General features: G+C 36.6%; 1 protein-coding gene across 10 annotated transcripts in view; it reads left to right on the top strand.

Moving 5' to 3' along the window:
• Positions 1 to 21,685, top strand: part of SHANK2 (SH3 and multiple ankyrin repeat domains 2) — a 362,639-nt gene that overhangs the window by 305,850 nt on the left and 35,104 nt on the right. For 4 of the 10 annotated variants that reach the window (XM_074918532.1, XM_074918531.1, XM_074918537.1 and 1 more), the window contains 2 exons: positions 11,043 to 11,178; positions 13,816 to 13,896. In XM_074918532.1, the coding sequence (XP_074774633.1) occupies positions 11,043 to 11,178; positions 13,816 to 13,896 (217 nt within the window). Of the gene's footprint in view, positions 1 to 11,042; positions 11,179 to 13,815; positions 13,897 to 14,259; positions 14,269 to 17,030; positions 17,052 to 21,685 lie in introns of all 10 variants that reach the window. The other 6 variants (XM_074918533.1, XM_074918536.1, XM_074918539.1 and 3 more) reach the window with 3 other exon arrangements.

Genomic DNA, 21,685 nt, shown 5'->3' with positions numbered 1-21,685 from the left:
CACCCCACTGCCCAGGTGAAGCTGTTTGTGAAGCTGCTCACTGAGCTAGCTCCAGAAATAGGCCTGGCTTAGAAATGCAGTCTGTCCAAAATGGATCCTGTTCTTCCTGCTGCCCTGCAGAGTTGTCCCAGAAGAGCTGAGGGGTGCAACAGGGCTATGTGGTACTACAGCACTGCCAAAAGGATGCTTGTCCTCAGCTTGGCAACCAGATGCACTGCTGTTCTGCCCACCGTGCTGCCCATTGCTGGCCCAGCAGTCGGATCACAGTGATAACTCGTGAAACCAGGAAGTGTTAACCATTTCATTTCAATCATCCAGATTAAAATTATCCTTTTTTTTTTTTCCTCTGGAGTCAGTTTATCAGAAGGGCCTCACAAAGCATTCGTGACTCTGCTGAAAGAATGGCAAACTAGTATGGGAGTGAATGGTCAGCAGAGGAGAGTAGAGGAGAGTCTGTTACACTTGCTTTTCCACTGCTTGAATGTGCAGCTTGGCTTGCATTTATTTTCTTTACATAAAAAAACCAGTTCGCTCAGAGCTCAGAACAAACCCCAGCAGAGGTGGATGACTATGGATATGTCAGAGAAATGAGGTGAAAGAAGCTCTTGTTGCAATGGTTAAGCAGTTTTAGATTTTCATGTATGCTTCCATCTGTGAAGGGCAGATATGCTAGAGATGTTTCATTAGTATATGGGTGACCTCTACTTTGCTATTTTTGGTACCCTATTTCTGGTGCTGGCTGTGTACCATAATTTATAGGCTATAATAACATCTGAGAACAAATTAAATGTAAGAGGCATGTTCATGAAATGAATGTTAAGATACTTGCTGTTGCACTTCAAAGTTCATTTTCATTTTACTGAATTTTAAATTAGAACATATTTTTTTTAAGCATTGGGATTTGGAAAAAAAAATAGTTATCAGTTTATCTTCACTGAGTTTATTTTAAGGACAAAGGAAGCAAACATACCAGAAAGCGGATAAACTATCAGGTACTAATGGAACTCAGATATACAAAAATAAGTACATGCTAAAAAGACAGAAGGAGTAGCAAATAAATACAATGCCAACAAAACTAGGGCAAGGGGCGAGGTAAATGCCAAATCCAACCTCTGTGATTAAATTAGGCCAGCCTCCTCCTACAGATCGTTGTGAACCAGCCAGATGACACATTTGGCTCTGGCATGCTCCTGAGCTACCAGGACAGGGGGAGGGAAGAGGAGAAAGATTTGGTAGAGAAAGATGAAATCTTAAATTATTGTGCTCAGACTCTCTTTCTAGGTATGGACCAAATTGTGCCCAGACTCTCTCTGTCCCCAGGTGCAAACCTGCTGTCTGAGCGTGTAGAAATGGAGAACTGGTCAGAGACTGCCCAGACAAGGACTGCACATCCTTTGTTCATCTTTGACATTCCTAGATCATTAAAATATCCATGAATATAAGTCACATTGTTTAAAACAGGTTAAAACATCAAGTGTAGTTCACAGTGTCACACTGCCTTGTATCAATAGATACCAGTTAGGTGTAATACTATTCTGAAGAGTCCTCAGAAATTGAAATCCTTTCAGGTGTGTGTATGAGACAGCAAAACAGATGTGCACCATTCACTTGATTTTTTCCTAAGAGAAGTTAGATATGAAAAACTGCCACCTCTTGCACCTGAAAGCCATTGGACAAATTCATTCTAAGTGTAATTTAATTGATTGCAGTACACTGCAGTTCAATCAACTGCAATAAAGTTAATTGAACCTCTCCTAAGAAATGTGACTTAAACCAAATGATTCAAAATAGTAACAGGTACTGATTAATGGAGACAATTATTTTTAATAGGAATGGGTCCAAGTAAGTGAGTGAAGTTTAAATGTTCCATATAAGGTAGTTTCATTAGGACAGCAGTTAGGTAGTTTCAGCAGCTATCAGATTATATACAGGTAAATGCAAAATTTTAGATTAAAATGCTAGTTTAACATGTTTCCACCTTTTAAACCATGGAGCAGGTAAGCAATAAACAACAGCCTTCAACTCAGATGCTTTTCTTACAGTGTAGGCTTTCAACTTTGATCCCAAACTTAGCCACTGAGTTCTGCACAGAAGCAACGCTGTTGTGTTAGTTGGCAGTGTTTTTAATGGGACAAAATAAGACAATATTGAGAAATCGTTTTGATATATTCTTGCATTGCTTATTTTTTCTAGTAAGGCTGGATTATTATTGAACACCCTTAATTAAACTAATCTGGGGATAAGAGAAGTTCTATTAAAATGTCCAGTTGTGTTTTCTTGTTATGCTGTGTTTGTGTGCGTGTATATGTATATAGTCACTTGAGCAAAATTTGTAACTTGACTGTTGTGGAAAAAGGTCAGGGCTTTTACAGTTTTTGACCAACATGAAGATCAAATATTTTCTTGGTGAACTTAAAGTTCCAAACAATTTCCACTGGCCACGTGTAAGTAGCTCTCTCAGATACTCAAAAATGTCTATGCTTCAGGTCAGTGACTGTGAGGAATGGGGTAGTGCAGACATTCCCCACTTGCATCAAGTAGGTTATTAGGAGAAAATATGTTGTTCGTTTCTCTTGAGAGAGGTCAGACACTGACATGGGTGCAACATAGGTTAGGTGAAATGCAGATGAACATATGACCATCTTTATAAACCTGTTTGACTGAAGTTAGACACATTAAAAAAAAGAAAAACCACCAAAACCATGGCTTTGAAGTGCTGGATAGCTGATGTGCTCTATTTGGGTTTTAGACTCTGTCATTACAGGTAATTAAAAGGCTTGTTTAGGAGAGACAGGACGTTACTCCCACCTGATGTTTGTAGAATGCATGGAGAGTAGGGGGAAAATAGCTACTTAGTCTACTGGCAGTTTGGCACAGGAAAAAAGGATTAATATAAATTAGTCACACCTAGGATGGAAATTAGGAAGAAAAAAAAAAAAAAAGGAGGGGGGGTGTCTTTTCAGAAGTTCTGGGCCTAACTGGAGTAAGAGGGACAAGAAATCTAAGAAGTTTCAAAATGGAGCTTAGCTAAATGTTAAGAAAGAAATTATGCGATGCAGTTGCCATGGCAACAAAGGAGTCTGGAGTTTGTGATCTGAGATGCCTCTTCATTCCAATGCTTCTATCAGAAATAGATGTTCCTAAGTGCAGCTGAAGATTTGCCATACTGGTGCTACTCAAGAGGACGAAGAGATGCAGGCTAAAGCCTTCCTCAACACTGAGCTGAGCGTGGCTCAGCTATCTCTAGGCAGAGACCAGATTCATGCTGCAGTTCAGAACACGACAGTTTTGCCACTGCTGAATCTATTGAAGGAGAAGTCTGCTGCCTGGCTGGAGCAGCCTTGCAGATCCTGGTCTCTCCAGGAGCCTGCACTTCAGCCTCTCCTGCTACCCTTGCTGGGAACAAGCACTGGGCGTGCACCTTCCCTTGCCATGGGAGCCGCAAGAGAAAAGGCACAATGTTGCCCCATATACAAACAGGAGGAAATGTGGTGACAGGATATATCAAACCTCAAGACACAGTATCTCCATAGGGTGGTTTCCTTTAGATATCTTCAATCTTGTTTGTTTACCCACCCTAATATTTGAGCTTATGCAAAGAAATTTGTACAGTGGCAAAGCTGCTAATTATTTTGATACTTTTCCTGTAATTCATATGTATCTCTTTTTCTGAAAGGCTGTAGGTACTTCCTTATGATATTTCTTCTTTTGAAGAAATCCCATAGAATCACAGAATTGTTGAGGTGGGAAATCACCTCTGGTGACCACCTAGTCCTAGTCCAATTCCTGCTCAGTGGCTTTATCTGCTTTACAGCCTCCCATGCATTAAGGCCACCAATCCAGGCAAATCTGGGAGCAAGTGGATTACTATTAAAAATTTACTAATGCAAGACTTCAGCTGGAGTTTCCACGTGCTTGTATCCCTGGTTCTGTGAAGCTTGCTTTTTTTTTTTTTTTTTTTTTTTTTTTTTTAATAATGCCTGTTAGGTCAACAGCGTGCATGAAGTCTCTGAAAGATCTTTTACACTAAATTAGATTAAGTGTGATATGGTCAAATACTAATAATCAGAAATGTTTGTGTTGGAGATCAGAATGTAAACTAACTTCTTATTTGTATTGGGAAGTTTTCAGGAATGTTCTAGAGGCTGTTCAAGGCCTGTTTCAGGACCTGTTCATATAAATGAATAGTTGCAGCCCAGTGGGCTGAAGCCATCTGCTTTTGTCTGTTTAAGCTTCTATGGTATGATGTGAATAATTGAGTTTACAGATAGAAATTAATAAATTAATTTCCATTATGGGACTAATTTGTATATTATATTACTAATTTCTCTTTTAATCTAAAACAGATTAAACTCATCTACCAGCTTTTTGAGACAATGAAACTTGAAATTGTTTGCTGTTAAATGTATTTTAGAAGTACATAAAATATCATATAAATCCAAAAAATCATTTGGATTTGGAGCTTTTTAACTTGCCTCCTCATTTGGATCTCAAAACTCTTACCAGGAAATGTATTAATTCAGTCCTTTTCTGTACTACTTGGGAAAGTATGCTGCGAACAGAATTTGTTAAAATTTGCGTTGCACAGAAACCTTTTTAGGTGGACTGTCTGCCTTTGTGCTGTTCACGAACCTGTTGATGATGCTGGTTTAAAACAGAAAGCAAACACTGGTAAAAGCATTCAGCACTTAGAATGAATTTAGGGGATTTAACATAAATCAGGTAATAGGATTTTTGACACTAAATATACTTCTGGAGTGCAAATTCTGGGCACGGTCTGTTTGCGCTAAATACTGCTCCAGCCCATCACAAAGAGTTTAAGGCCAGCACAACCATAGACGCCACAACCAGTTGCTGGTTTTCAGTTAAACAGTCTTGCAGCTGGCCCCTGGGGTTAGCACTGCAAATATAACGAGTGAACGAATAATTTCGCAAATATTGTCTAGGTCACTGTGTCTTTGTCTAAAATGTCTCACATTTTAGTCTACGGAATACTTCACAGATGGGAAGTTCATCCTGGTTTGTGACATGCTTAGGCAGTCTTAGGTGCACAATTGTGTAGTTACTTGAAATGCAAAAGTATAATTTGAGCCTACAGAATTACTTGTGTGCTATTTATTTTGCTGGTACAAATTGTAATTGGGTTAGCGTGTGTTAAGTATTTACAAAAAATGGTGGATTTTTAAAAAGTGTGTAGGCAGGGGTTTGTAAGTGTGTGTAACAGGTTTGGGGTTTTGTTGCTTTTTCAAGTAGTTCAATGGATAGGAAGAGCTTCTGAAAAGCTTATTTTGACAGAATGTGCATTCACAACTGCAAGCTGAATTTATTTGCCATTGCACCAATGGTCATTCCGAGCACAATGATTGAGTTTTGTCTACTTAATTACTGTTGAAAATGATCGACTACAATTTCCACTGAGATAATGTTTAGATAATGGAAGGATTAGGATGATGCATTGAAGAAATTAAGATTTTTTTTATTATTATTATTAATAGAACAAGCTCTGCAAAGGTCTTTTTCTCTGGTAGTGTCTTTTTCTTTTGCACCTTCCTACGGGAAGGCTGCTCTGGTGAATATGTTCCAGCTCATACATCTGCTATCCTACAATATGCAGGGTTTATTTTATTTTATTTTATTTTATTTTATTTTATTTTATTTTATTTTATGTTATTTTATGTTATTTTATGCAGTCTGTCCCAATATCCATAAAATCTACCCCAACATCTCTAGAACACTCATTAATGCACTCTTCAGAAAAATCCGTGGTTTTAAATAAACGTTTTTAAATAAATAGCATTTGTTCTTTCCTGTCCTAAATCTGCCCATGTAAGTAAACTAAATGCATGTATTTACACAGTGAAGAGTCTGTTTGCAATCAAATATTGCCTGGTGGGGGGGTGTGGTAAAAGAATGGGGGCCCACCCAATTGTAGCTCCTGTGGGGAGTAAGTACTATAAAGAATAATACACTCATTTTCTTTAAGATATGGAAGTACACGTTTATTTGGGGGCTGGAGGAGTAAGTTTAATCTTCAGGAAACAAATTTCAAGGTAATTCTATCTCTAACCTTGCTTCTGAAGTAAATACCAGCTGCCCTGTAGGCAGTATAGTGATCATTTTGTGGTGTGCGGACGTAATTATACATGAAACAACCAATTTATGATTTTCTGTGCCTCTCAGCAGCAGCTCTGTGGCTACACTGACTTAGATCTTGCTGTAGTCTTCTCTCTTACTGTATTTTAGATTACCTAAAATGTCTTTATAAAAATAGACTAGGAGAGAAGATACCTGCTGCTTCTCCTTTGTGCTCTTAGCAATCATCTCATGTTAAATACTGCTTCTGCCCTCCTCTTCTCCTGGCTTCATGCCTTCTGTTATGGTGCCCTTTCCAGCTAGAGTACATCTCTTGAAATCACCCATCAAATTACTGCCTTCCATTCATATTCACTGTAAACCAATTTGTACCGTATCCTATCCTTTTCTAAACTTCTTCCCTTCAATAAACTGTGGTCGTTCTCAGTCCTGTGCACTTGTCTCTGATGTTATCAGGATTATAATGCTGCCTGAGCAGGAACTTCTTTTTTTCTTTGTAAAGTTCAGGAGAAATTTATTGATGTCATGGGTGTTCATATATTATCTTTTGTATGGAGGGCTCTCTCATGTAGGGAATATTTCACTCAGGAAAAAAAAAAATTATTATCTGACTGGTATTTTGCTCATGAAAACCACATCATTATTTATTCTTGAGTAAACTTTCAAGATTTTTTTATTGGGTTTTGTTTGGTTTAGATGTTGCTATGCATAAATGCTCTGTAAGATAAGGTCAGAGTGGTGGAGCTGGATATTAAAGATAGTAAAATTTATGACTGTCAGTTGTCACTGGTTCACTCCATATTTTTGAATCATCTCTTGAGACAATGGCCATGTTGGAGAGAGAACTCTTCATCGTTGTTCAGACCTCTTTGTGCAAGGGAAACATTGTTTATCACAGCCTCTCATTTGGAGCTTTAAGTCCTGGCAAGCCTCAAAGTACTTCCATTTCTCTAAGAGGGTGTTGGAGGGAGCAGTGACATGTCTGCTGTGGTCATAGTGGTAGGGGGTGGAGAGGAGACACAACACACTGCTGTCTGTCCTGGAGAACTGAATGTTTCCTGCTCAGGTATATTGCATTGCTGTAGGAAACCATGAAATGTCAACTGCGTGAATAACTGATTCCACCGGCTAGGAGAAAAGAATGAAACCTCTTCACTATGCATAGATGATGTCAAGTATTGTTTGCTGTCATGTATGAATATTTAGTGTCTTAAATGTATCCAGAGGTGTCTGAATTAACCAGCTGCCTATACTGGTTTTATATTATTATATATTATATATTATTATACAATTATAGCTACAAAGTGGTCCATCCGTACCTCCTTTACCTACCAACCAAAGCGTGAGCGTTGCTTTGCTTGCATTTCTTTCATGTTAGCTGCCTTTAGCTGTAAGCTAACTAGTAGTGGTGCAGTCACTTGGGATGAAGGCTAGGTATCCCTGCTTCTCACCTGCTGTCCTTGACACCATTCAGTGTCATTTGATCCTTTTCACTGAGTGGTTCACACAGGGTTACGTGACATGAGGTACATGAAAAGTGGTGGTAGAAATCATGTGGCTGGTAATACTTCAAGACATTGAAATGCAATGCATTGTACACTACTAGCAAATTAATTTATCTGGCAAAATTGTCTACTATGATTTTCTCTCATTTCTGTCTCTGGCTTGCTCTTAAGTTGTCATTTTCCTGCCTGGTAATATTGTAGTGCTCTAAAAAAACCTGTATACGCTGATTGTACAAGGTGAAAAAAGGACTGAGACATATAGTTGAAAAATCTTGATATTCACAGAAGTCTGCTGCGTTTTAAACACTTCAAGAACATTTCATACATACCCAAAAAGTAAGTTCAGCTGCCAGTTTAGGCTATTTTTTAAAGACATTGGGTCTATGAGACCATATTATTTCAGAAATTATTTCTCAAATTCTCTCAGAGTATGCAAAGTAACATCCATCCCACTGCCCGATTTTAATCAAATGGTAATAAAGTATGAATTTCAAGAATATAAAGTTCTGAGGCTTTTCTTGAGAGTCAGGAATGGATAGAGGAGAGTTACTGGAATTTTTGGCTGTCCCAAAGGATGGTTTTCCTTGCATTTGGCTTGTTGGATGACCAGTTGCCATTGATGTAGCATGGAACCAGTCACAGCGAGTCTCTGTTTCTATTATCTATTTTCACCTGTTTATGGAGGACATATCAAAGAAAGTTCTGTGTAGGAAAGTTTTGGGGAAGAGTTGAAGGAAAAGAAGACCTTAAGGTTTTGAAGTGAAAGATCACAGAAAATATGCTGAAAGACTGGGTTGAAGAGGGAGAGACACAAATTTGTGCCTGCAAGCCAACTTTGCTAGTTTGACTGTTTATAGAACATCCTTCTAAACACTTTGCCACTAAAGATAAAAATATTTTTTCAATGTTTCAAAGAATGTGATTATATTTAATACCAAGGGCACATGTGATTATTAAATGAATTGGCACAGGTGAAATAGATATCTAGTTTACTGATTGTAAAAACTTATCTTCTTCAGCTTGTTTACAAGGCCTAGATGAGATATAGTAGTCATCTCCCCACTGCCAAAGCTTGAAGTGGAAGCCGAGAGACAGTCTCATCAAATTTTTCACACCTGAAAGTTTTGCTGAATAATATCAAACAAAAACTGTAAAATAAACGTGCTAGAACTCTGTTTAATGACCATTTCCGCAGTCATTTGGCTTATATATAAAACAGTGAACAAGGTTAAGACAAATATAGAATCTGTCACTGAAATCTTAGTTCCTTATAAGCTAGTGACAATTGCAATGTTATTGCTTTGTAATCATACTACTGTTTTGCCCACTGAGGAGTTAAAAATAGTGAAGATGAGGTACAGCTCTGCTGATTCAGTGATTCTTTTGTTATCAGGTATTTCTCTAAACTCTTTGAGTTAAATAATCTTCAGATCTCCTATCAATATTTTTATTTTTGCAATACAAATCTTTTTGGTACCAGCTTTTGTAACTCTGCCTTTTAAACAAAGCTGCTATAAACAGTCATTTACAGGTTCTGCTTCTGAGGCAGCTTTAAAAAATGTGTCGTATATATTTGCTCTTGCTCTAAATGTTAAATATCATTGCACATAACGATGCGAACAGATGGTATGCTGCATAAGCTGTTTATCATTTTACACATTTATCATTTTACACTAGTGAAGTGCACATGTGTTTAATTAATATTAACTTTTGATTTATTTGGAGGTCTCTATTTTTTAACAGAATTATGGGTTATATTGTAATCCATACTGGCTTCCAACCTTAAAATTTAATTCCAGTAAAGATAGATTCATTCTGTAGTTCTTAATTACATGAATCTTTTTGCTGTGGAAAACAATTACCTGGTCGAGGTTTTAATACTGAAAGGAATTGGAAGTAAATTAATAACTCCATTTGCTAAAAGGTTTTAGACAGATTAAATTTAGGTGCCACTGGTCCAGCTAAATAAATACCATATCTTGGAATTAAATACCAGATGCTAAGAAGGTGTAAAATAAAACAAACCAACAACATTCTTATTTGAATGAATGTTCTTTTGTATCCTCCACCTAGAATGAGAGAACTTCGTATTTGTCTGCTCAACAGGTCTGGGTGTTCAGCACGTTCAGAGACTTATGACTGCAGTATCGTATTAAAAATGCGGTTTACCAAGATGTTATTTTATCATAATGCATTTTGTCTCAGCTAAAGCCTGAAAAAGGCAAGATTTTCCTTTGATACAATGAATGCAAAAATTATTTCAAGTTGGAGTGGGTCTGCTTGTGCTTGCTGTTCTGCTAAATGGCAATAATATTTAATGAGAAATTTTGCTCTAAACTGTAAATTCTTTTAGAGTGTGAGATGCCCAGCCAGTCAGAATAGAGGAGACTAAAAACACTTACTTTGAAAATGACTGTTCATTTTGGAAGGCACTGATCTCAGTGAATTATAACTGAGTCAGTTGAATTTTGGATAGAGATCAACTTCCCAGCATGTATTCTGGCAGCATCTCTTCTTCACTGGTTCCATTCCTCAATATCTCTTATGTTCAAATAGCACACGCAGCACTTCAGTCTTATATGCTGCTATCATACAGATTTTGGCTAACTTTCAGCGACTTCTTATAGATTGAATGAATAAATTAATTACTTTTATCCATGCTTATTTACAGTTTTTATGCCTATGCTTTCTTCTACATCTATTAATTAATATTATGGAAAGATGCATACAGCAAAAGTGATGATGTAGCACTAGGAATTACCCAGAGAGTACATTTTAAAGTTTAATGTTGCAGTGCTGTTTAAAGTTTAATTGGCATGACCACAATAGCTGGTCAGGGCTTCATACAGTTAATTCATCTTTTTCCGTGAAGACTGTTGGACTTCTGTGGCCCTGTTGCCTTTGCTTCCAGGACATTAGATCCTTCCAGAAACTTGCAGAAGGAAAATGATGAGAAATAATGTGTCTTGATCATGAGTTGACTTCAAGAGTGAAAATCTTTGTTCGTGGATGATCTGAAGAGAAAAGCTTCTTGATATCTCATTGGTTATGTTAGAGAGCATAAAATGCATATAAACATTTGTGGATAATACAGTCATGAAAAATCACTATCATTTCGGAACACTTTTTTGGTATATGAAGTGCAGAGTTGTAGCACACTAATTGTTTGAAATAGAATATATAAAGGGAAAGATTTGGTTGAACCCATTAACTTTTTTTTTTCTAAACTGGTAATTGTAAGGAAATTAGCTGCATATTTTGTGAAGAGGTAGCATTGTTTTCTTGTAACAATGTTGGCTGTATGATGTTTCTTAAATATGTATTTTTATTATAAAAGACAGTAATTAGTAATTCTATATCTTCCTGTTCTTTCCACCTTCAGTTTTTAAAACTGAAAGAAGTCTTCTGCATTTTGATCTAAAAGACTTTTTTCTTTCTTTGCAGGTTAACAATGAGAATGTAGTGAAAGTTGGCCACAGGCAGGTGGTGAACATGATTCGACAAGGGGGCAATCACCTAGTTCTTAAGGTTGTCACAGTAACCAGGAATCTTGATCCAGATGACACAGCTAGAAAGAAAGGTACATTTTTCTCTTTTCCTAATGGAGTCCTTTTGGTCTTGCTCCACAGAAAAGAGAGTATGGACGTGAAATTACTGGTTTATAAATTCTGATTTATAGACTTCACTTTTAAAATTTGAAATATCCTTCTCTTATTTAAATTAGAGTAACATAATTCTGTTGACTTATGCATTAATATGTGACAAAAAAGGTAATATTCTCTTGTTATGCTTGCCATGAAATTTCATCTTTATGGATCTTTATACATGTATATATATGAAGATATTGTAGTAAAATTCCTTGCAGTAGTGAGAGAGAAAAAGCAGAAAGAACAGATTATCTTTTAACGGTTCCAGACGTACCTGAGGTTAGTTTGATTCCTCTTGAAATCATTGAGAACTTACAATTTTGCAAAACACGTATTTAGAAAGGACCTCTATAAGAATAAGAAAAGTAAGCAATATGTTTAGACTGAAATTCTGGTCGAAAAATGTACTTTTTAAATGGGAAAATTCCTCTAGATTAATTGGAAGTACTGGGGTTGTTCCAGTAAGGGAAAATCCCTCCTGCTCTCATAGAAAACATGCACAGCTACTTTTTCTGCTACTAGGCTGCTAGGAAGAAAGCAGCTACTCCAGGTTAGTATAGCATCATGTGCCACAAAGACTTTGGGAAAGAATTATCTGGGTACTTACAGGACAAATTTTTTTTCCAGCCTAAGGATTTTTTAATAATATTAATTTTAAGGGAGATTATGGGTTAACCTATATCATAAAATTGGGCTACTCCCTGAAGAATTTTTATGTGTTTCCCACCCACCCCTCAAAAAAAATCACACCAAAAAAAAGATTAAAAAAACCCACTGGATTTTGCACTATTTCTTTCACCTTAGATACCCCTGAATTTGCTCCAGGTAACAGCTACTCTGGGAAGTCATTAGGCCCTCATAATTATCATTAAGCAGAAAAGATTGCTGCTGCTAGCCAGTGTTCAGTACAGCCACATCACATTTTTGAAAATTCCTGTTCCTCCCACCAGTTTCTTGAATTGTCACTCACAGCTGCCTGACTCTTCAGCACAAGAGCGGGCTAGAAACTGGCACCCGAGGGCTCCCTTTTTCTCCATGAGTAAAACTTTCTGTCTACACTGTGAGTGTTCTTGATATATACTGCTTATTAAAAAAATAAATAAATAAAGGCACCTTGTGGGGGGAAAAAAGGCTATATTCAAGTAAATCATATCCAGCCATGATCTTGCATTATTTTTAGCTTGAAAGCCTTACTATTTACATATTTTAAACAAACCTTTCACCTCTGACTTTTGGGATATGTCTTATTGGTGTTAAATAAAAGCGCTGTTGTGTACAACCCATAAGGAAGTTATTTCTATAGAAACAAACCCAGTTCTGTGTCATTTTTTCCAGAGCCATCTATTGATAATGTGTCATTTGCTGAAAACTTTCCCTTTTGAATCTTGTCCCTTTTTGATGGAAGCTGGTAGCCTTTCTTGTTACTCACAGTTGCCATTGTACCTTGGGGATTGTGTGGAAGGATTTTCTTGCTGTCAGTCTCCTTTATAGTGAGACTGGTGTCAGATACCCAGCCTCATTCAACAATCCAGTATTTTGTGCGGTTTCCCTCACAGATTTGTTGTCACTTCTCTTGTTGGGCAAGGGCAGACCTCAGACTGAAATGAATATATGCAGTGCTTATGCAGCTTCATATCTGGCACTGAACCTGAGCTGTACTTTTTCTTCTCATGACATACTGTCATTCAAGCCTCTGTAAGAAGATGATGGAGCTTAACAGGGAAAGGATGATGCTGACATAGTCAATATAGGTGATACAGGAAGAATGTTGTCTACTTCTTTCCTCCTTCACTCTCTCGCCCTCAAACTGCTTTGCCACCTCTTGTCAAAATGGTGTAGCCTGATGTATAGTATTGACCAAAACACTTAAGAATCCTTAATTTTTCCTGGTATCCCAGAGCCATTTCTGTTTACTGGAAATCTCCAACTCTCCTACCAACATTGGCATAGTCTTCTCTGATTTTATACTCCTTTCTGACAGCCAGAAACATTTGTTATCAGGATACTAAAACACATGCTGGATTTTAGTTTCTGTACTAGATGATTGCCTTGATATTTTAAGATCTTATTTATTCTGAGGATCACCTGTTTTCCCTAGTCTCACCATAACTATGAAGATAAATTTGAATCTTCCTTCTTGTATTTCTCAGATTTAACAGTTTCTTCAAAGATGAAATTAATCTGGCAGAGATTGGCTGGTCTCCACGAGATTTTTAGCTATGTACATTTCTTAGAAGGAGGGGCACAACTGCTGTGAGGCACTTTCTCTAGAAAGTCTTTTTCCTACTGAAAAATAGAAGTGCACGGTTATTTAGCTTTAAATGTTTTTATGTATCCTGTTACATAAAAGCTTGCTGATGTGTCAAACAGCCTACGCTGAAAGTACAAATGGTATAGAAATTCAGCACATGAAAAGCATCTCAGGGGTTTTTTCTCTGCATGTATGTATTTATTATTACCTTATTTAACATAGCATATTCTTTTAAATAAATATGAAATTGTGTATGTGAATATAGTGTTTTGGAGATATGTATTTACTTACACTGTATATCCTTCTGTTTAATGCAAAGCCCCACCACCACCTAAGCGAGCTCCAACCACTGCACTGACCTTGCGGTCTAAGTCAATGACCTCAGAGCTTGAAGAGCTTGGTAAGAAAGTGTTTTTTGACAAGCATGCTGGCATAATAGAAACGTAAAAAAAAACCCCACATATATATGATTATATGCTAAATTGACTAAAAGGAACTGCACTGTGTACAGTATACAGCACAGAAAGATTTTAAGAATGCTGCATCTTTGGAGAGTTCAAATATGCATGATTCGCATGAATAATTTTTTTTTAAACTTGTGCCTTTACTGCTACGCAAGAGAATGTTGATACATTTATTGCATCATCAAAGTTTGGCACATCTACTAAAAAGTAATGCCGTATCATATTTTGTTAGCTTTGCTTTCTGAATTTTCAGTTCATCTAATATTGTTTTATTTTAAATTTCTGTGGCCTCTCATTAGTGGATAAAGGTAAGCTGCCAGAAGCTGTTGTTAAAAAGCTGACAGTGTTAAAGCAGCTTCAACTTCAGCTTGTTTTCATTAGACTCTGATCTGAAAAAGTGCATATTATTATATCACTTTGACTTCTGTGCATGTTATAAACTTAATTCTTCTCACTGTTGGTAATAAAAAAGTATTGAGCATTCAGTCTTTTATTTGCTAATTTTAAGAAATGTGATGGTAGATTCATTTGCTTGATCATCCACATTCTAGATAATTCTTTGGGAATTTTGATACTTTATAGAAGTGAGGAAGGTAATTGTTCTTTTCCTCCTGGTTTTAATCTGCTCGATCATTAAAAAGTAGAATTTCTGCAGCTACACTAATAAATATATTATGAATGGACCATATATACAAAGAGAAAAGCCCAGCGCATATTTATATATGTCTATTACACTAAACCAGTGTGTTTAGCAAGTAATAATTGGGTGTAAAAACAAACTAATCCCTCATTGCAGAGTAATAGAGTCTATCCTACAATAAAACCGTTTTTCCATGTAACCCTACATTGATTTAAATACTTTTATTTTATAATAATGCCATAGACTCATATGAAGGCCAGCTGTCAGGAATCGAAGTCTTGTGGCCGCTTTGTTTTTCCCTGGGAGTCGGTGTTTTCTGGGGCAGATGGACCCAACTATCCTTTAGTGAGCGAAGTCACATAGCTTCAGTGGGAGTTCTTACCAACAAAGGCTTGCTGAAGTGGTTACTGTCTTCTCTATGGTATAACAACCAAATGAAGACCAAAATGAAACAGTCTGATTATTTAGCTCTAATAGATCTCTAAAAATTTGATTTTTCTGTGCCAGGAAGTTTAGGAGCTTGATTAAAGGTTTCAACAGTTTGTGAATGCTCCATAATTTTTCTTCCATGATTAAAATGTAAAATATTATTTCTGGAGCCACATTTTGGGTCTGGGTGTTTCAATTTGTTTTCCTTTCATGGAATGCTAAGAGGTTGTAAAACTTGGCTGGCTTATCAACAAACTTTCCCAAGGGGACAGAAATACTTAGGCACCATTTTTCCCCCTTCATTATCCCCTTCTGCAACTCACTTTCAAACTGAGGATATTCTTCTATTTCTCTTACTGTTCAATCTTACATAGTAGGTACTGTTCTTAAAGCAGAAAGAAGCAGCACTCTTCTAGGGGACAGTAGATTATTAATAGTGATGTCACCTCTGCAGTGTAAGACCATCATATTTTAGCTTTCTCACTCCCCTGTTCAGGTTATAGTACTTGATCTGCTATTTTTTTCTCATCAGCTGGCAGAAACCACTGCAACTCTTGTGACTAGCAGCCATGGGACATACCTGAATCTTTAAGCACGTTTCCCATCTATATCTTTATCCAGATAAGGCAAATATTACAGTGTCAAGACTTTACTATCCTGAAGAACAGTCTTGAACCGTGTTCCAGAAGTGTATGTCCCCTAATAAAGCTGTAGTAGTACTAGAGCATGGCAGAAATTTGTCTTCTTCCTAAACAAGACTGTAAATACCAGTTTCATGATACTCTGAACATTTGCCACCCTAGCAAACAATATGACTACTGTTACAAATAACATGTGTGGTCTACCTATTTTAATATTTGTCCTGTAAAAGGGCTGTTATCAGAAGGAATGAGAGTACTTAAATTGCACAACGGAACAAGCTTCCCAAGAGTAAATGCTCTCACTGTCATCAGTTAAAAGTTGTCTTCTGACAAAACACAGATTGTATGTGTGCATTTTTATATAATTTATATATCTTTATATGTATATGTGTATATATTGGACATCTGTATGAACTATGAGAACACCCACATTTTTATATCCATTAAACTATCTAATGAATAAGCATTTGTTTCATAACATAAATGTGCAAACTCAATAGGAAGTATATATAGATGAACACTGTGGATGTTCTCATCAATATATATGTGTAATCTTTTTTTCTGAACTGAAGCAGCTCATGGTCTCAATAATGTCTCGTGGCAAAGAATTCCACAGGCTAATTATGTGCTGTGTACAAATGTATTTCCTTTTTATTGGTTTTAAATGTGATGCCTTTAATTTTATTGAATGTCCCTTGTTATGTAGGGAATAGAAGAAAAAGATAAATAGAAATTCCCCATTTGTTTTCCCTTAGACTATATTTACTTGTAATTTCTCCTAGATAAGCTAAACATCTTTTTTAAAAAAAAAAAAAAAAAATTATACATCTTACAGTCTTTACAGTCACTTCCTTTGCCTGGCTCTGAACTCTACTTATGGTTTTATTGACATGTTTTTAGCTACTCTGTTCTTCATAATACTGAGCAGACCATCTCAGTTGTTCTCTTTCAAATGAGTTAATCCAAAATATGGCAGATAATGTGTGCTGATGATTCCTTACCCATCTGCAAAGATTTTAAAACACCCTGTTATCATAGTTTGAAAGCCTTGGTATCAATAAGTTGCCCCAATTACTGTTTATAGAAAAGAATTTAGAAAAAAAAAAATTGTATGTGTATCCCTAATATCTGCAGGGAAGCCATTTCTTACAGTTAAGGTATAAAACCTGATAAACTGTGCTTTGGCCAAGCTGTTTATCTGCTGTGGTTTGATAGATACATGCCTAGCAGAGGCGAGCAGGGAGAGACTAACCTCTTAGATGGAAGAAAAATGTTTATGCTCAAAATGACAGACAAGGATTTAGCATATATAAATTACCTTCAGAATTGATTCACAGTTCATTCCCTTTCTATTTCCAAGCTTCAGTACGGAAGAAGAAGGGTAAGGGGAAGCATTTTGTCTCTTGTTTAACCTGTTTCTCACCTTTCCATAGTGAAGGATAATAACATAATGTAAATGTTGGCATATGGTCCAGTTTATTTTATGGTGTCAAATGTACATTAATTATTGTATATGTTTTTTAGTTACTTAGTTAATAAATTGCAAACACACTAAGAACTCAAACAGAAGACTACATTCAAAAATATTCCCCACATTTCTTCCTTTTGTCTCCTTTCCTTCATCTTGCCTTTTTTCCTTCTTTGTATCCAACTCTTTTCCAAACCCTTCCATATCATCTCCTCACAGTTACTGTGCTGACTGGCAGCCACAGAGAACATGTGGCCAGTAACATATCCTCAGTGTAGTCCTACGTTAGTGATTTCGCTTGTCTTTTTAATGGCCAAGTGTTACTTCCATGACCACACTGTCTCTGTCTCAGGAAATAGGGATCTTGCACACAACACTTGAACTTTTGACCTGGAGAAATGCTGCTCTGCACAATTTTAAGTTTTCAATATTCTTCCGCGCTGTCCTGTATGCATGGAGTGCCCTCCCTGAACTGATTGTTAAGGCCACTTTCTTCTCCTTGAAATCTCTCCTAAAGACCCACTTCCCCATGATCCCTATTAAGCAGTCATCTAAGTAATGATGGCTAGGCAGAGGGGCAGGTAGAAATAGTGGTGCTATTTTAATAGTTTTTATAAATGTAAATGTATATATATGTATACAAAGTTTGTTTGTGTTTAGCTGTATTTTCCATACTCCTGTATGTCATTTTGCTTGCTTAGACTGTAAGCTCTCCTGAGCAGGGACTGTGTCATTTACACGTTTTCATGGCGTCTGGCCCAAGGAAGAGTCTCAAACCCCTGGGTGATAGCTGGTAAAACAGTCTGCATCCTGCACTTCGACAAAGTTCAGTGTCACGGAAAGGAAAGCTAGGCTGTAGGCAGTGTCTTCTCTCAACAGGGAAGGTTTTGCTTTTGAACATTAAACAGGACAAAATTGGATTATTTTCCTTTATTTTTCTGCTCTTTCCTGACCTCCTTTCAGGTCACTAGCAGAGGTTCCAGCTAGTGCTATTTTCCATTCTCCATTCAGAGAATATGAGAGAATAAACCCCATTGCTACTGGTGGTTTTTTTTTAAAATGTATTTTGGCAGCATATAAAAAAAAAAAATAATCTTTTCTGTTATTATTGTAGAATCCTCTGTCAACCAAAAATTCCGTTTTCTGAATCATAGGTGAGGGAGGCATTAAGATGCAAATGATGGCTTTTGTGGTTCTATTTGACTGGTTTTGTTGGTTGTCTTGTGAGAGAGGTTCCGGTTCACTGGGAGGATAGGAGAAAGGAAGGACATGGGTTGTATTTTTTTTATATTTGGGATAGAAGATACGGTGTTTGTGTCTTAAGAGATAGGTAATAAAAACTTCAAGTTCACAGCAGTATGGCATGAGCCGTATTCGTATTTTACTGCAGTCACATAGCACAAACGAATAAATGTAAACTGTACTTCACCTGTGCCCCTGACCTTCTGCCCACAGTAGTTGCCCAGCTCAGAGAGATAGCATCCAACTTAAAGAGTATGTTTGGAGGGGATGTGTTTTCAATAGTGAAACTACTTTCTGGATTTTGTGGGCTATTGGGGAGGGGGAAGTAGTATTTTTCTTGTAGGTTTCCAAGAATTGTTGAATAAGTTATGGCTACATGTAAACTAACATTTAGTAGTAGCAGCAACGTTTTGGAGGTAGGACTTCAAATACAATTCCAGGTAATGTGTAGTTAGCCCATTAAACTGAAGAATAACCAAAGTATGCATGCAGCAAATTAAAATGAAGATTCAAAAATACTCTAAAAATAAAACACTAAAAGAAAAATTTTTGGTCATAATTTTCATCATCACCACAGAAAATAGGTATCATTAGAGTTTCAAAATTAATATTTTAAAACAATACATTTAACTCTGTTCAAAAATAGTTATGTGGCTTGTGAAAATCTTGTTTTTAAAGGGTTTTTCCCTCAGTTTTTGTTTCAACTTGTATATAGATAACTTCTTGTGGATGGAGATCTTTAAAATGAGATGATTCTTAAGGAGCACATCCATAAACTAAGATCTGTAAATGTCTAGATACATGATAAAAGTTTCGTGCTCCTAAGCTTTTTTTACTGCCAGGAGGTGGGTTTGATTTAGTAATTTGGGATTTTTCAATGAAAGCTAATGGACAGTGTTTAATTTCAAAAACCTAATATAAAACTCCTCTAAGAGAAAGTACAAAATTAAAAATAGAACAGGCTAAATTTTCATAGTGAAATGGGAATGACAAGATAAATAATTCTTCTGCAGTCATACATGTTACTTTGACAGTGTCACACAAGTGTCAGTTGTGAGCTAGGGTGATGGTTTGTTTGTTCTTAGATTTCATATGGCAATTAATATACAATAATCCCTCTATATGTGTTGATACTGATCTCTGGGTTTTGATGTGGGCTACAGTACCAAGTATTCCTTTGAACAGTTTAGATGCTAGTACCACCTCTCAGATACAGAATAACTGTGCTGTCATCAACACAGAATATTGTTATGTGGCATCAAGTGTTAGCGGCATCTGAATAGAAAAATATCAGTTGATGGCATTCAAAAGAAATAATATTAGCTCTGTCTGCAATAAGCATTCACACTTCATCCCATTCCTGTTGTCCATTGTTTCAAAGGTGGCACATTCTAATGGCATCTGAAACAATGAAATTGCAGAGCAAATATATATAAATGAATGCCAAACAGCGGATTAGCTTACAGTGTTACTTTATGTTTGAAGAAACCACTCACAAAGACGTCTGGGTTCAAAAGTCATTTTTTTATTTCACTGTGGTGGAGTTGATGATGGAGATTTGTCTGCAGGAAACAATGGAAATACCATCAAAGCAACTTTTACAGCACTCACAACGTGGACTCCTTTGATAGTTTCCAGCATCTGCAATGCTTCCGTGTAGGAAGAAGGTTTTCTGATCTTCACCAGACACTGTATTTTAGAAGACGAGAGCAAAAGGCATGAGACTTAACGAAGAATTCTTAAAGGGTATCCTTGTAAGTAATTGATTTGCATTACACATTTGAAATTCTAATGAGATAGCAATATAATAATAAGATAAAGGTTGTCATCAGCTTGTCATTTTTCACAAGCGTAAGGCAGTGACTCTAGGTAGAATTTATGAAGTATATGTGTGAAAAAATATGGGCCCCATTTTTTGTTGATGTAGCAAGGTTTTATGATTTGTAGTCTAATTGTGGGGAGTCCACAGCAGTGTAAGAAGGTATAGGATTGGGAACATATAGCATATTCCTGTGACATATATGCTTTTAAAACACTTTGTAAGAGAAAAGTATTGAAAATCGGCATGTTTCAAGGGGCACCACGCTAACCCTGTTTGCCACTGAAAAAAAATTGGCACCCAGCTGGCAGTGTACTGATTAGCAGCTTTTGGCACAGAATCCTAAATTAACAGGTAACTCTCAGGACTGAACACTTCTTCAAACCCAGGTTTATGTTGCATGAGGTGGGCAGCTTTAACTAACATTTTGAAAACACTGGGAATCCTGAGCACAGGTCAGTTGAGTCTTTGTGTGGGTGTTCTCCTCATTTACACTAGTATTGTTTTGAATTTAGCAGCTTATTCTTGAATATGTAGCGCCCTTTCTTGATACTTGTTTTTCCTTACTACAGGACAGTAACTGAAAAGGTTTGCAAAACCTTCCTGCATCAGCCAGCCAAGACAATGGTATAAAAGAAGTTGGAAAAGAAATTGTAAGTGTTAAAGAAAATGTGGGTTTTGTAGCATTTGGAATCAGACAAATTAATAACGATGGTATATGTGAGTGTCTCTTGCTAAACTCAGATATTAATTGAATATCTAACCACATATTCAAAATCCTGAGTGCTTAAGGAACAGTAAAAATTGCATGTGTTTCCCAACATGGTACAGTTAGGGCAGTGAAAAACTTTTTCAACACTTTTAATGTGTTCTCTCTCTTTTTCAGGAGCCAGGGAGATGAAGGACTTATCTCCCTCATCTCAAAACTCCCTTTGCTGCTATTTCTTTTTTTTTCTTCAAATGTTCATATACCCATGTTAATTAATTTCTAATATAATTAAAAATAAATGTTTTTAGATAATTCATCACAGTTTTGTTTGGTTTTTCCCCTCGGTGTGGAAGCGTGAGAGTAAGTGTAAGAACAGAGAAGGCTGCAAGTGGTTTAGGTCCTCCAACCTTTTTGGTTTCTTTCGGTTGCTTGTCTTTCTTTTGTGACTAGGACAAATTTTCAAATGCTGTCTCTTAAACAGAATCTCAAATTGCCACTTAAATTCCACCTGGCTTGCAGGGTAGGAGTGGGTATTGACTATATTCTCTGCTTTGTTTTTGTTCTTAAACAGAAACCACTGTTAGACAATGACCATTCCTCTTTCAAGGTAGGCTGAATTGTAAGGCTTCAGGATTGCAGGTGCATTTAAATGCCTGTATGATTATTTCATTAATTGAACATGCTGTTAAAGAGCTGGTACTTGAAAATTGTATCTATAGAAAGAATTTGAACATACCAGTTTTATGCCTTCCTTAAAATTACTTTTTATGGTGTGAT

This window comes from Athene noctua, chromosome 14 (genome assembly GCF_965140245.1).
Source record: "Athene noctua chromosome 14, bAthNoc1.hap1.1, whole genome shotgun sequence".
Classification (NCBI taxonomy): Eukaryota; Metazoa; Chordata; class Aves; order Strigiformes; family Strigidae; genus Athene; species Athene noctua.
The sequence above is the reverse complement of the archived record's forward strand: the minus strand, read 5'-3'. Positions and strand labels throughout refer to the sequence as shown.